Here is a 12,917-nt window from a genome sequence, read left to right on the forward strand (position 1 = left end):
TTTAATAAAATTATTTTATTGCGTTATCAAAGACATTCTTAAGTGAAACTTACTTTGCTTTATTATTTTTATTGCAAGTGTGTGTTAAGTAACTATGAACACAGTGTGGTATCACTGCTTTGATCCATGTAAAGCACCAGCAGTTTTACATTAGTGCTTTTGCACCATCAGTGTCAATATCAATACAATAAAAGAGGCAAATAGTGTTTTAGTATTATTAAGAAAATAGTTTTGACCTGACAGATACCCTGCAAGTGTCTTGGGGACTGACTCCCGGAGGTTCGCAGAGTGTACTTTAAGAGCTGCTGCCTATGAATTCCTTCTTTCTGGCTCCCACTGCTTCTAGTGCTTACCTTATGGCACTCACCATAAAGGACTGTCATCCCCTTTTCCATGTCTTCTCTATCACACTGGAAACCCTTTGAGGCTATATCTTACTTGCTCCTCTTTCCAGAACAGGACATTTCCTATCACAGGACCTACATGCTAAGTAAATAATAGTGAATGAAGTAAACATTTTTTTTTTGTTTTCCTGACTTTCCATTTGGTGTTGGGAAAACTGGGCTGAGGGCTGGGGTCACTGAGATCTCTTCTCCTGAACATTCCTTCTTATGACGTCAGTCTGTATTATTATCTCTCATGCCTAACCTCATGCTTATTGTTTATTTTTATTTATTAGTCACATGGGAAGTACTTGATAAATGCTTATTAAACACAGGCTGTTCCCTGTTCATTGCCCGCTCACATTTCTTCTGCCAGAGGCATTTGTGTGTATGTGTTTGTATGTTGTGGGGGAATAGTTTAAGAAGGTCAATCTCTAAAGGTCTCTTTGAACAATGGGAGACAAAATAAACCTTTCAAAAGTTGGGCCTTGGATCAGAAATACTCTTCCCACAGTCTATCTGCAAGAGATCTCTCTTTGGGAATTTGCTGGCCATGTCACAATATTCATCTACTCCATTTGGCTGTGACTTGTCAATGGGGCAGGGAATTATTATTTTTAGAGGGGAAAGAGAAACTCTACTTTGGCAACCAACTGCAGGCATAAAAATATTTATGTTTTGTTTTTGTGCACAGGCCCAGCAGTTGCCTAATAGAATCATGATAAGTTAGCAAATGATGCTACAGTGTTTAGAGAGCTTGGCAAGAACCTTCATTAATTAGGACTTTAATATTTCCTTTCAAGTACACAGAATTTCCTTTAAAAAAAAATTTTTTTTTTATTGATTTCAGAGAGGAAGGGAGAGACAGAGAGAGAGAAACATCAATGATTATGGAGTATCATTGATTGGCTGCCTCCTGCATGCTCCCTACTAGGGATCGAGCCCACAACCTGGGCATGTGCCCTTGACCAGAATCAAACCCGGGACCCTTCAGTCTGCAGGCTGATGCTCTATCCACTGAGTCCAACCAGCTAGGGCTACAACTTTCTATCAAATAAATTTAGAAGCAAATAACAAAAGGAACAGCTGACATCAGTAAAAATGGTGGTCCTCCAAAAATTCTCTCCTCCCTTAAAGCAATGAGATTACTGTCAAAAATGTCAATCAACTTTTTTGGATGTACATCATGAGCAGTGAATCATGTCACTTCTTTCAGTTTGTTGGTGATTAGTCACTACACAAAAAGGATGAAAATGTCCCAGAGGAAGTGACACCAACAAAAAACTTCACATTAAAGGGATTCTCAGAGATATTTCATGAGGTTTAAAGTCCAAAGAATAAAATGTTGGGAGCTGATCCAAACTTAAAAAGGAGCATGACAATTCATCAAGGCATAGTGAAGATGCTTGCTTCATATTATAAGACAAGAAAAAAGAGGCAAGCACTGTTCAAACTATCCTTGGAAAGTTTTTTACAAAGAAAAACATTTTAATTCTCAATTTTTCTAAGTGCTTCAGATTACAATATACTAAATAAATATTAGTTCTACTATTTTTTTCCATTTCCCTACACATTTATAATTGATAGTAAGAGTGTTTTTAATGTTTGACAAGAAATTTTAAAGGTCACAGAACAATGGTAATTTCTCCCATTGGTTATTAAGATTTCTTTGCTTGGCTTCAACTTGCAGGGTCATTTTAACAATTTTGGCATTACTGTACTGTGCAAAATGAGGATTTCTTATATATAAAAGTTTACCATAAAATGATAAGTATGTGAAAAGGTAGCATTTCAAATCAATGGTCAAAGAATAGGTACTTAAAAAAAAAAGGAAGCTGAGGACACTGGTTAACAGCTAGGATGTGGTAAAGCTAGGATATGAATGCAGGCAAGCTGACTCTAAAGAATGTGCTCTTAACTAGTTTACTATATTGTCTCCCCTAGTATATATCCAATAAATGGTTCCTTCCATAAAGATTCTGAATTTATAAAAATTTAAAATTTTGTATATTAGGAAAGAATGCTTATGAAGTTAAATGTCAAAGTACAGACTGGAAAAACAATGACAACATCTGACACAACGAAGGGGTTAATAGAGAAGTTAAAGCACCTTAGTTACCACATCAGCAGGCTGTGGAGCTGGCAGACCATCATCCAATTTCTAGCTTCATCAATTACTACTTATGTGACCCAGGCAAGTTACTTATTTCATTTCTCATCTAGAAGTGGACATACTAATAGTACTTACTTCATAGAACTGTACAGAAGATAACAGATAACAGATGTATAGCACTTAGCATGGTGCCTTATTTTAGTACAATGGACTTTTTTAAAAAATATATATTTTATTGATTTTTTTACAGAGAGGAAGGGAGAAGGATAGAGAGTCAGAAACATCGATGAGTGAGAAACATTGATCAGCTGCCTCCTGCACACCCCCCACTGGGGATGTGCCCGCAGCCAAGGTACATGCCCTTGACCAGAATCGCACCTGGGACCCTTCAGTCCGCAGGCTGACGCTCTATCCACTGAGCCAAACCTGTTACGGCTGGACTTTTTATTTTAGTACTATGCAAAGATTGTTATAAATCAGTAAGAAAATGTGTGCCCGCCTTGGAACACACACCTACTCGAATTTCCTTTTCGAGTGAATTTTCTTTCTCCTAAACTCTAAGGGTCCCCATGAGACTTGCAACTATGGGAGCAATGGGCAGTGGCAGCTCAGCCCGGGCTCCCCCCTGAACCTGTCTCCAAGGTCTCCTTTGGCTCACTTTTTTCTCCTAACATTTCTAAACAGCCAACGCACCCCCACTTAGGTTCTCTCCTGTTGCTTCTTCTATCCTAGGCCTTTCCTTGTTTCACTGTCCCCAGCTTTAATAAGCGTACTTTCAAAATCAAAATCAATCAATCAATCAATGAACCAAAAAAGTATAATCAAACCAACAGAAAAACAGACAAAAGACATAAAGGGCAGTTCATAAAGAAGAGAAACGATTGCTCAATATAGTAAATAATCAAGACAATGAAAATTAAAATAATACCATTCATTTCTCAGCTCATTAAATTATCAAACAATATTTTTAAGTGTTAATACTCAAGGTTGATAAGAGTTTAGGAAATTGACACTAAAAGGAGTGAAAACTGATATATCCTGGCAATTTGGCAGTTTGATAAAGGAATTTTAATTATTTTAAGGAAATAATCAAATAGGTATGCAAGGATATATGCATAAGAATGTTTATTGTAACATTTATAGTTTCCAATACCAAAAATTTACAAACAACCTTTATGTCCATCTGTAGAGGGCTTTAAATTAATAGACAGTATGAAAATTCCTTACAATGTAATATAATACAGTCAATAAAAATATTGATTAAAATGGTCTCAGTGACCATCATTTCCTGCTTGGATTACTCCCTGCCTCGTGTCTCCCTCTCAGTTCATTCTCTAAACAGCTACCAAACCCAAATCTAATCCTGTCTCTCCCCTGCTTGATGTCCTCTTGGCTGCTCATTGCAAAATCCTAAAACGGCTAAGGCTGGAGTCTCTTCTCTCTTCCTTCACCCAGAACTGAACATGCTCCTCAGCTGGCCTCTGTGCCCAGTGTTCTCCCTCAGGATTTAACGTTCATCCTGTACAGTCCTCTAACAACAGTACCCTCCACTTCTCCCTTGGAGCTCTTACACGTTATTAAATGTTTTTGCCATTATTTGTTTACTATGTGTCTCTTCCATTAGAGTTTAAATCCCAGGAGGGCAAAAATGATCTGTTTAGCCACCATTTTATCCATTACACCTGCTATGGTGCCTAACATACATGCTTGATGCATTCACTGAGTGATTAAATGAAAAGCAAGCTGTAAAATATATAATGCATTGTGAGTCCAATTTGTTAAAAGAGGGACCAAAGACTCATATGGCCAGTAACAGACACAGAAATGGACTGCCTCCTGCAGGTTGGTGCGGGCCAGGTCTTTCCCAGAAAACAGGAAGGCGTGCCTCGGGTGGACGGGAACTTGCTGGGAATAACAGAGCTGAGGGGGTGGGGGGTAAGCCTCTAGGGCTCCAGCCCCTTTAGCTCCAGGCAATGCAAGAGGCTGCCAGAGGACCGGAGCAGGGGTGTCTCCTGTGGGCCACCCAAAGCACAGGGATTGGGCAGCTGCAAGACTCACCTGGGGTGTTAGACTCAGAGCTATGGGAGATAGGCCTCAGGGTGCACACAGCCCGGGGGGAGGGGCATTAGGGCTTGGGGAAGGGTGGGATCAACACGACACCCCTCACCTAGCACCACCCCACATGCCACTTCACTTGGGACCCTTTGAGGGTGGCTGCCCACTGTGAGAGTGAGGGGACTGTATCCGCATTTCTCTCAGGGGGCACTTTGTGGAGGCAGCATGGGGGTGGGCAGCAATGCTGTTGCCGCCTCTTCTGTCAAAATTCTGACCTGGGTGGTTTATCGGCCACCTCAGGGCTTGCCCTCTATGTCCAATTCTTCTGCCCACTTGGTTCCTCAGGGAGGGCTCCTATCCTCCACACCACCACACCCATCCCAGATGATGCTAGGCCAACTTTTTTCTTCCTTCCTTCTGAGTAGTGGGGTCTTTATTTCCCTCTCAGCTCCAGACTTAATGTTTGCCACTAAGAAGCCCACCACTCCTGGAAAAGTCTCCTCAAACATCCCTCAAGAGCCCAATAAACACATTCCAAAGGAATGAATTCACCCATTTATTCAACTTTTCCCATGTGCAAGACATTTTTTGATGGAGTGTCTTGGAGGCCCTTTTGTGAGGGAGAGGTGGGGCAGAGATGTCCATAAGGCCTACGAGGAGGTTTAAAGTCTAGGCTTTATTTTAGAGTTGGGTAAAGAGGAGCCATTGAAGATTTCAGAGAGGCTATAACTGGCCTTAACTTGTGCAAAATCTTGGGAGTGAAACAGCGGACGGGGAGTCAGGCTGGCGGGGATGCAGAATGACTAATACGGGGCGTAGTAGCAGTAAGATTTAATGTTGAATGGATGTAGGTTCTGAACCAGGGGAGGTAGTGGCACTTCCGTCAGTTGAGACGGGTTGGAGGAAGAGGAGGGAGCTCACACCTTGGGTGTTGAGGGAGAGGAGGAAAAGAAAAGTATATGAGGAAGGGTGTTCAGTTGCTTTATTCTTGGGGCAGGTGACTAAGAAGGAAGACCATCACTCCTTATCCATCCCTGATACCTTGTGTTTGGGGAGGAGATCCACCACCCTCTATATTTTTTGTTTTGAGTCCAGGCTGAAGCCAGAGAAAAACAAGGATAAAAAAAGAGAGGAGCCAAACATTGAAGCAAAGTCCATGGGGAGTAGGGAACTAGAAGGCCTCCTTCAAGTAACTCAGGCCTGGCAGCTTGTGCTGGGCTTGTGGACGGTTCCCTCTCACAAAGGCAACGTAACTCCGGAAGCAAGCCGAGCACGCATAGGGCTTGTGCACCTGCGGGGCTGGGCCACCAGTGTCAACTCACCGCCCGCACTGCAGCTGCACACAGAGGCTGTGCGTGCTGGCTTTTCTGAGTGCATCCACTCACATCCTGCCCCAGCCAGTCCAGGTGAGGTGTCTTGCTCCAGGCAAGGCCGAGTGAGACACTGCTGGCCCACAGGAGGTAGCCGACTCACTCCTCCCAAGGGCTCATGTCGGTGTCGATGGCCACACAGTTGTAAGCCGCATAGCGGAGCTTCTCCTCGCACACCTTGGCGCTGCCGGGGCAGGGAGTTTGTCAGTGCCAGGTGTAGAGGCCCCCCATCACTACCAGGGGTGATGGGGCTCCGATTCGTTCACTTAGCACTTCAGCCACCCTAGGATGCCATCTTTCTCCCGCTCCCCACTCTCTGGGCTCGAACCTAGGAAACCCACCTGGCATATTGCGGTAGGAAGAGGGTGCTGGAGCAGGTGGAAGACTCAGGCAACGCGTCTGTGGTCTCGCAGCTGGAGGCGTGGAGGGGTCAGAGATCAGGGAGAATTGTAGGGGCACAGGGCAGGGTCTGACATGTATGGGGGGGCGGTGCTGGACAGAAGGCTGGCCACAGCCCCTTCAGACCTCCCTTCCGCACTCACCCCAGCTTGTCTGGGTAGATGTAGATACGTGCAGGCAGACGGCTACGGCCTGTGACAAAGCGGAGGAAGCGGCTCCGGTCCTCTGGATGGAGAAGGAAATCAGTGCCCGCACTTCCAGCCTGACTCTGTATCCCACAAGTGAGGTCAAACCCAGGTATTACTCTGCCCTCTACCACTGACCATTGGTGAAGTTGTTCAGTGCCTCCCAGAAATACTGCACCCGTGTGTCAGATGGCTCGAAGTCCTCGAATCGGGCTGGTGGTGACAAGGCCAGAATTCATTCTTGTGTCCCAACAGACATAACCCTTAAGCCCTACCCGGTGCTGCCCTGCCCTGCCCCACACTCACTGAGCTTGCGCAGAGCGTCCACAGTGACCTCTGGGTCCCCACACACCTTCTTCTCTAACTCTTGCCAGGTCAGCAAGTCCAGCACAGCCTGCGGCACCACCTTCAGCAAACCTGTCTGCATGGCTGCCACCTGGGAGGAGGGAAAAGGACTGGTTGGGGAAGAGGCACAAGTCCCAGCTCAGTGTGTGGTGGAGCCACTTGGCCTCCACTCATGGAGATAAGGGGGGACATGGTCTTTGCTCAGCACTGGGAGTATCTTTGTATTCCACAGACCAGCAGGAATGTGGGGCGGAGGGATGATGGGGGCCAGAGCTCTTGGGATTGGGAACTGGTGGCCTATCAGGCTGGGCTCTGGGCTCTTGTCCAAAGCTCTCTGTTCTCCTGGCCTCTGGGCAGTACCTGTTCCTTGCTTTCTTCTAGCCGTGCCTTCTGTACCAGTTGGATGAAACGGGAACGGTCCTCATATCCCACCACGATGCCTGTGCCACCGGGGATCAGCTCCACCACCTGCTGGTCACTCAGTACAGTGGTGAATGTTAGCTCCTTCCCAAATTTGAACTCAAAGGTCTCCTTGTCCATTCCTTCCATCACCTCCAGGAGCTTCACCTGGGGGTTGGAGAGAGGCAGGAAGGTCAGCTTTTCATTATGGAAACAGTCATTTTTCCTCAAGATGCTCACAGGCCACGAGAGAAGTGAGGGGATCAGTCAAGGGCTGCAAAAGTAACAAGACAACATGTAATCAGGCTTGGAGATCAGGGAAGGCACCCTGGAGAAAATGGCATCTATACTGAGTCCCAAAGGATGGCTAGGAATTGGCTGGGCCACAAGGAAGTCAGGGGAAAGAATATTGGAAAAAGGTGGAAGAACAAAAGGCTTAAGGAATCTGTTTGGCTGGAACCTGAATGTGAACAAAGTGGCCACCTATACATGGGTCATGTAAGGTCTTTCTGGATTTTGTATTTTATCCCAGAGCTGAGCCATTGAAGAGTTTAAGTGAGTGTGAAATAAATTACTCTGGCTGCTAGAGATCAGCTGGGTAAGAGTAGATAGGGACACTAGCCTTTATAGTCAGTGGTTGGGTTAGAATGGAAGGTGGCCTGAACTGGAGGGTAGTAGTAAGATGGGAAAAGTAGACAGATTCCAGAAGGAGATGTGACAGAATGTGGGAGGTGAGGGAAGAGGAGTGAAGAATGAGCCTGAGGGCCTCAGCAGGGAAGGGGTGGGTGGCAGTGCCATTCTGGGAGAGGGAGCTCTAGAGGGGGGTAAACTGGGGAGATGAAGTGTGTGCTGAACTTGAGATGCCATCAGAGAGCAGACATCCAGCAGGCAGATGCATATATGGCCCAGGCTTCGGAGAGAAACTGGGGTTAGAGGTAAAGATTTAGGAGTCACCAGACTATGGATAGTAGTTGAGAAAATGAGAGTAGATGGGATTGGAGAGGGAGCATGTGTGTGGTAAGAGAAGGTTCAGGACAGCCCTGGGGAACAGCAACCTTCAGGGGCTGGGCAGAAGAAACACTAGCTCCAAGCCTGACTCACCAGCACGGAATCCACAGCTGGGAAGTCCTTGCTCCAGCTCACCTCCTCACCAGACAGCTGCTTCCACACAAAGCCAGGCAGAGCCAGGACCTGTGGGACAAATATTCATGAATGTCTTCTCATCCTGAGCTGCCCAGGTTTGGCTGGTCCTTCTTCCTTCCAGGGTCCAGGGCTGATCTGATGGGGTGCAGGTTAGGCTACTCACCAGGAACTCCTTACCCCGAAGGGCAGCCCCCATCAGCTGTCCAATCCACTCGTACTTGGCAAAGTCTCGGCAGGAGGGGTTGGGCACATACATGTCCCGGGCCTCACCTGTGCCATTGCCCTGCCCCCGAGACAGGGTTGTCAGCATGGCATGGGGTGGACCTACTTTCTTGTCTGAGATTTCCCAAAGACTTTCCTGAACACCTTTCCCTGGGGGCCCTGAATGATCCCTCTGACTGTATAATGGCTCCCCCTTCCCTATCTGCCCAGAGGCTGTCCTGGGCAACTTGGACTCTCTTCTGCTCCCTCTCTAGCTCAACCTGGTACCTGGGAGGTTTGCATAGACAAAACATCAGAAACAACTTGGGAGGTAAGGGTGGGAGTACCTGGTTGGCTGTGCGCACAAAGAAGGGCAGAGGCACAGGGGTGTCTGCCGAGCTAGGACACAGCTCTTCTGACATGTCTGCCAGGCTATCCCGGAAACCACCCCCTGAAATGACAGATAGATGCCCTCAGCTGGGGCGCTCAAGAGCTCCAGCCCCAATAATGGAATAATAAAAGCAGGCCCTCAGAAGCCCCTACCACTCTAACTAGGGCAGGGTGGTTATTATCCTCCCTCAGGGCCTCACCTTGGTCAATAATGCCTTCTGCAATGAATTTACACTCCCACCACTGGTCATAGCGCATGGGCCACCTGTAAATGGGGGTGGACCTCTGTCATCATGCTGGGCTAGGGCTCAGGACAATTCATCAACCCAGACACCAGCCAGGAGTAGGGCTACAGAGGGGTAGTGGTGAGGGGTGCCAGAGGCAGTGTGTGGGTGTGTACGGGCACATCTACTGAGTAAATCATTCAGCCTCATGCCATACCTGTAGTCCAGGGGCTTTTCATACTTGTCAGAGGGCTTGAGGCCTTCATAAACCTGGGGCAGGGGAAAGAGGAGGGAGTTGCAGGAGCCTGTGTCAAGACCTAGCCCCATTCTTGCCCAAAGACCTTGCTCAGGTCCCTCTTGACCCAGCCTCCTAAGCCCCTTACTGGCCCTCCCTCAGTACAACCCCAGGTAGTCCAGACCTGGGTGAAGACAGCATTCTTGCAGGCAGGATCCCTTAAGGGGCAGGCACGGTGTTCCATAGCAAGGCGCCGGTTGATGTACAGGCGTGGCATGAAACTGGGCTTGCTGCTCTCTGAGTCACGCAGGCACTGGGCCACCAGGCTTGGCCGCTGATGTGACAGCAGCAGGAACTGCTTCACTTGCTGGTGAGAAAAGGTAACCAGAGCAGGACTGGTAGGCAGTCAGCCTCTGTCCAGGTCCTGGAACCTTCCTCTATGCCTGGACCCAATTCCACCATTCCAGCCCAAGCCTAGTCCATCCCTGTCCATGTTCCCAGTCCCTCCCTTAGTCCAGCCACCAGGGGGAGCTTTCAAAACAGAAAAACTCCAACTTTGTCATAACTCACTTAAAACCTTTCAATGGCTTCAATGACCTGGGACAAAGTCCCTGCTTCACAGCCTGGTCCTCAGTGCCGTCTGCTACCAGAGCCTGCTTCCTGCCCACTCCCTCCCAGCCTCATCCCCATGCTATAATCACATCATCTAGATGCTGCTAGTATGCCTCTCAGTTCATCTAAAGTTGCTAGGAACTACCAGTATACACCTTTTATGCAACCTGTTCTATCCATGCTGTCACCTTTCCTCCCCCAGCGCTTGTATATTTCACAGACTATCTGGGGAATAGCACCAGAAAGACTAAATTTGACTATTTGCCTCTGGCTTTCTTCCTATGTACCCAGAGCCCAGCAAAGGTCCAGGCCTAGGTTAGGTTTTAAGAACTCTCTGCTGAAGAGTGAACGATTGCATGAGCAGAAAGGGGGAGCCCACTGCCAAGACCAGCACTGGATGGGCTAGGCTCACCTTAATCTCACTGAAGGTGCCCAGCGTGTGGTCCCAGGCAGGTACCAGGTGGTGCAGGACGCTGTCTAGGATCTTTATGAATCTGGGGTGGGTGGGTAAAGGTAACTGCAGCTGAAGAGTTTGGCATGGATGTCAGACCCCCCTCAATCCCCAACACACAGATACAGTTACAGCCAGGGCCCAGGGCTGCTCTGACACTTGAAGTTGAACAGCTTACAGTATAAGACCTGGGGAACTCCTCCACATAGACAGGATAGGGGGAAGGGAAGGGGAGGGCCTGGGGGGCCCAGGACCACAGCCACCTCTGCAGGAGAACAGCTCTGCGGTATAGGACTTCTGGGTCAGTGCCTTCCAGGCGTGGATATCGCACCAGGCTGGCGGGCTGGAAAAGGTCTGCATTCAACCCGAGCTCCCGCTGTCTAGATGACTTGATCTTGACCCCTCGAAGACGCACATCAATCCCGTCATCTGGGGGAAGGAGACAGTGAGGTCACTTGCTGTGCCTGTTGCCTCCTTGGCCTCAGTCTTGAGAATGTCTCCTTAATTCTCAGCCTTTTGTCACCTTTTGCCCCTAATTACTTGGGACTTTTGAGGTCCCCTTCTACTTATCTATTTCTGATTATTATATTCTTTGCTGGTTCTTCCGTCTACCACTATATCTGTTGAAAAGCCTGTGGGTCCCATCTCAGTGCCTCTTCCAGGTGAGCCTTAAAATCTCTATGGCTGTAAGGCAGGTCTATACCTTGGTACCTTACACCTGGCTCAGGCCCCAAAGTTTCAAATCCTGGAGTTAGTTCATCTCCTTCATCTCAGCTATCACTTTCATCTCAACTCTAAGCCCACCGCCTTCTCCACATTCACTTCCAGCTAGCCCCATCTACACAATGGGGCTCCTTTTCCCTCATAACTTTAAGCCCCACCTCGGCACTCCACAATTCGGATCTCAATGATTGGAAGGTGGACAGTCATATCCTCCAGGACACAGACATCCCCGATCAGAGTCCTGAGGAGACAGATGTTAGATACTTTGGGTGCTCCTTGCCTTCAAGGATCTCTGGGATCTCACCCAACCTTCCAAGCTGGGCCATCCCCACTGCTGGGATCATGCCCCACCTCCCACCCAGGCCAGCTTGCTCACTCGTCAATGCTCACGTCACTCAGCTTCTTCAGGTTGTCCCCTTCGCCCCCATAGACCACCACCCGCTTAGGCATGAAGTTGTCATCTGTGGTATCAACTGTGAGTAGCAGCTTCCTAGGGGGTCAGAGTACACATGTGGGTCTCTGTACACCCACAGACACATGGCGTGCCCACCCTGTCCTACTCAGAGCCCACTCACTTGACAATGGTGCCCTTTTTCATGGTAAGCCGCACCCAGTGCTGGCACTGGGATCCATCGCTCTCCCAGTAGGTGTCTGCATTGCTGTCTGTCAGGCAGGACACATTGAACTCTTCCTGGGGAGGGACAGGGAGGTGGAATCATTGTTTACCCCACTCCCTGCACTGGGAGTGTGCTTTGGGTCAGGGAGGAGAGATGACACAGTGGAACTGGGTTAAATGTGAAGCCGGTATGAGTGGAACTGTCTAGGGCAGTGGTTCTCAACCTTCCTAATGCTGCAACCCTTTAATACAGTTCCTCATGTTGTGGTGACCCCCAATTTCATTGTTACAAATTGAACATAATTAAAGCATAGTGATTAATCACAAAAACAATATGTAATTATATATGTGTTTTCCGATGATCTTAGGCGACCCCTATGAAAGGGTCGTTCGACCCCCAAAAGGGTCGCGACCCACAGGTTGAGAACCACTGGTCTAGGGGTTCCTATAGGATTTCCCAGATGGGGGGGCTGCACTGAGTCTGGCCTATGGGGATTCAGGTTTAACCCGAGTCTAGAGGTGAGGGTTCTGGATCAAGGAAGATGTAAAGGCCTCTTACTTGGGGTGGGAGGAGGCCCAGCACCCACCGTGTAGGAGGAAACGTCTATGCTCTCCACATACTGCTTCACGCTCCCCAGGTTCTCATCCTCCTTGCCCAGGTGGTCGTACAAGAAGTGGATCAGGTCCTCGTCGCACTCGTAGGTCCACGTCGGGGGCACATAGCTAAGCAATCCCAAATCCTTCATGAGGGCGGGCCCAGACCTGGGCTCCTCCTCCCCATCCCGCCCAGCTCACTCACAGCAGCCTCTGAACAGCCTCCGTGTATGCCTCCGCGGGCTGGGGCCTCGCTCCCAGGCGATGGGAGTAGGTCAGGTCCACCACCTGTTCCCATCTGGGGGGTGGGATGGGGAGACTTCAGTGCGCAGCAGGACGATGCCCCAAGGCCTGGAACCTTCGTCCGGAGCTCCAACTCCTCCAAACGACACCACCCCACCCCATCCCCTCTTCAGGCCCCGCCCCTTCCTGCTCAAAACCCGACCTTCGCTCCGATCCCAACCTAAAGGGCGGCGCCA

General features: G+C 48.6%; 1 protein-coding gene across 1 annotated transcript; it reads right to left on the reverse strand.

Moving 5' to 3' along the window:
- Positions 1-3,606: 3,606 nt before the first annotated feature.
- On the reverse strand, positions 3,607-12,833 carry HECTD3 (HECT domain containing E3 ubiquitin protein ligase 3). Its single transcript, XM_005881252.2, has 19 exons — positions 12,644-12,833; positions 12,432-12,567; positions 11,804-11,919; positions 11,605-11,718; positions 11,387-11,469; positions 10,769-10,934; positions 10,467-10,548; positions 9,627-9,809; positions 9,425-9,477; positions 9,184-9,248; positions 8,941-9,044; positions 8,556-8,675; positions 8,351-8,440; positions 7,211-7,417; positions 6,812-6,941; positions 6,644-6,718; positions 6,464-6,545; positions 6,263-6,334; positions 3,607-6,105 (listed from the first exon to the last, which is right to left on the reverse strand). The coding sequence occupies exons 3-19, from the start codon at positions 11,824-11,826 to the stop codon at positions 6,021-6,023; spliced, it is 1,734 nt and encodes a 577-aa protein (XP_005881314.2). The 5' UTR covers positions 11,827-11,919; positions 12,432-12,567; positions 12,644-12,833; the 3' UTR covers positions 3,607-6,020.
- Between the last annotated feature and the right edge of the window lie 84 nt (positions 12,834-12,917).

Source organism: Myotis brandtii, unplaced genomic scaffold, assembly GCF_000412655.1.
Source record: "Myotis brandtii unplaced genomic scaffold, ASM41265v1 scaffold674, whole genome shotgun sequence".
NCBI classification, from domain to species: domain Eukaryota; kingdom Metazoa; phylum Chordata; class Mammalia; order Chiroptera; family Vespertilionidae; genus Myotis; species Myotis brandtii.

What these genes read in the sequence shown, in the direction of transcription:
- HECTD3 (XM_005881252.2), bottom strand. Translation starts at nt 11,826, where the DNA reads ATGAAAAAGGGCACCATTGTCAA. An exon ending in AGAGCTGTTCTCCTGCAGAG is followed by an intron (nt 10,549 to 10,768) that starts GTGGCTGTGGTC and finishes CACCCACCCCAG; the next exon opens with ATTCATAAAGATCCTAGACA. An exon ending in ATCTACCCAGACAAGCTGGG is followed by an intron (nt 6,335 to 6,463) that starts GTGAGTGCGGAA and finishes CCACGCCTCCAG; the next exon opens with CTGCGAGACCACAGACGCGT.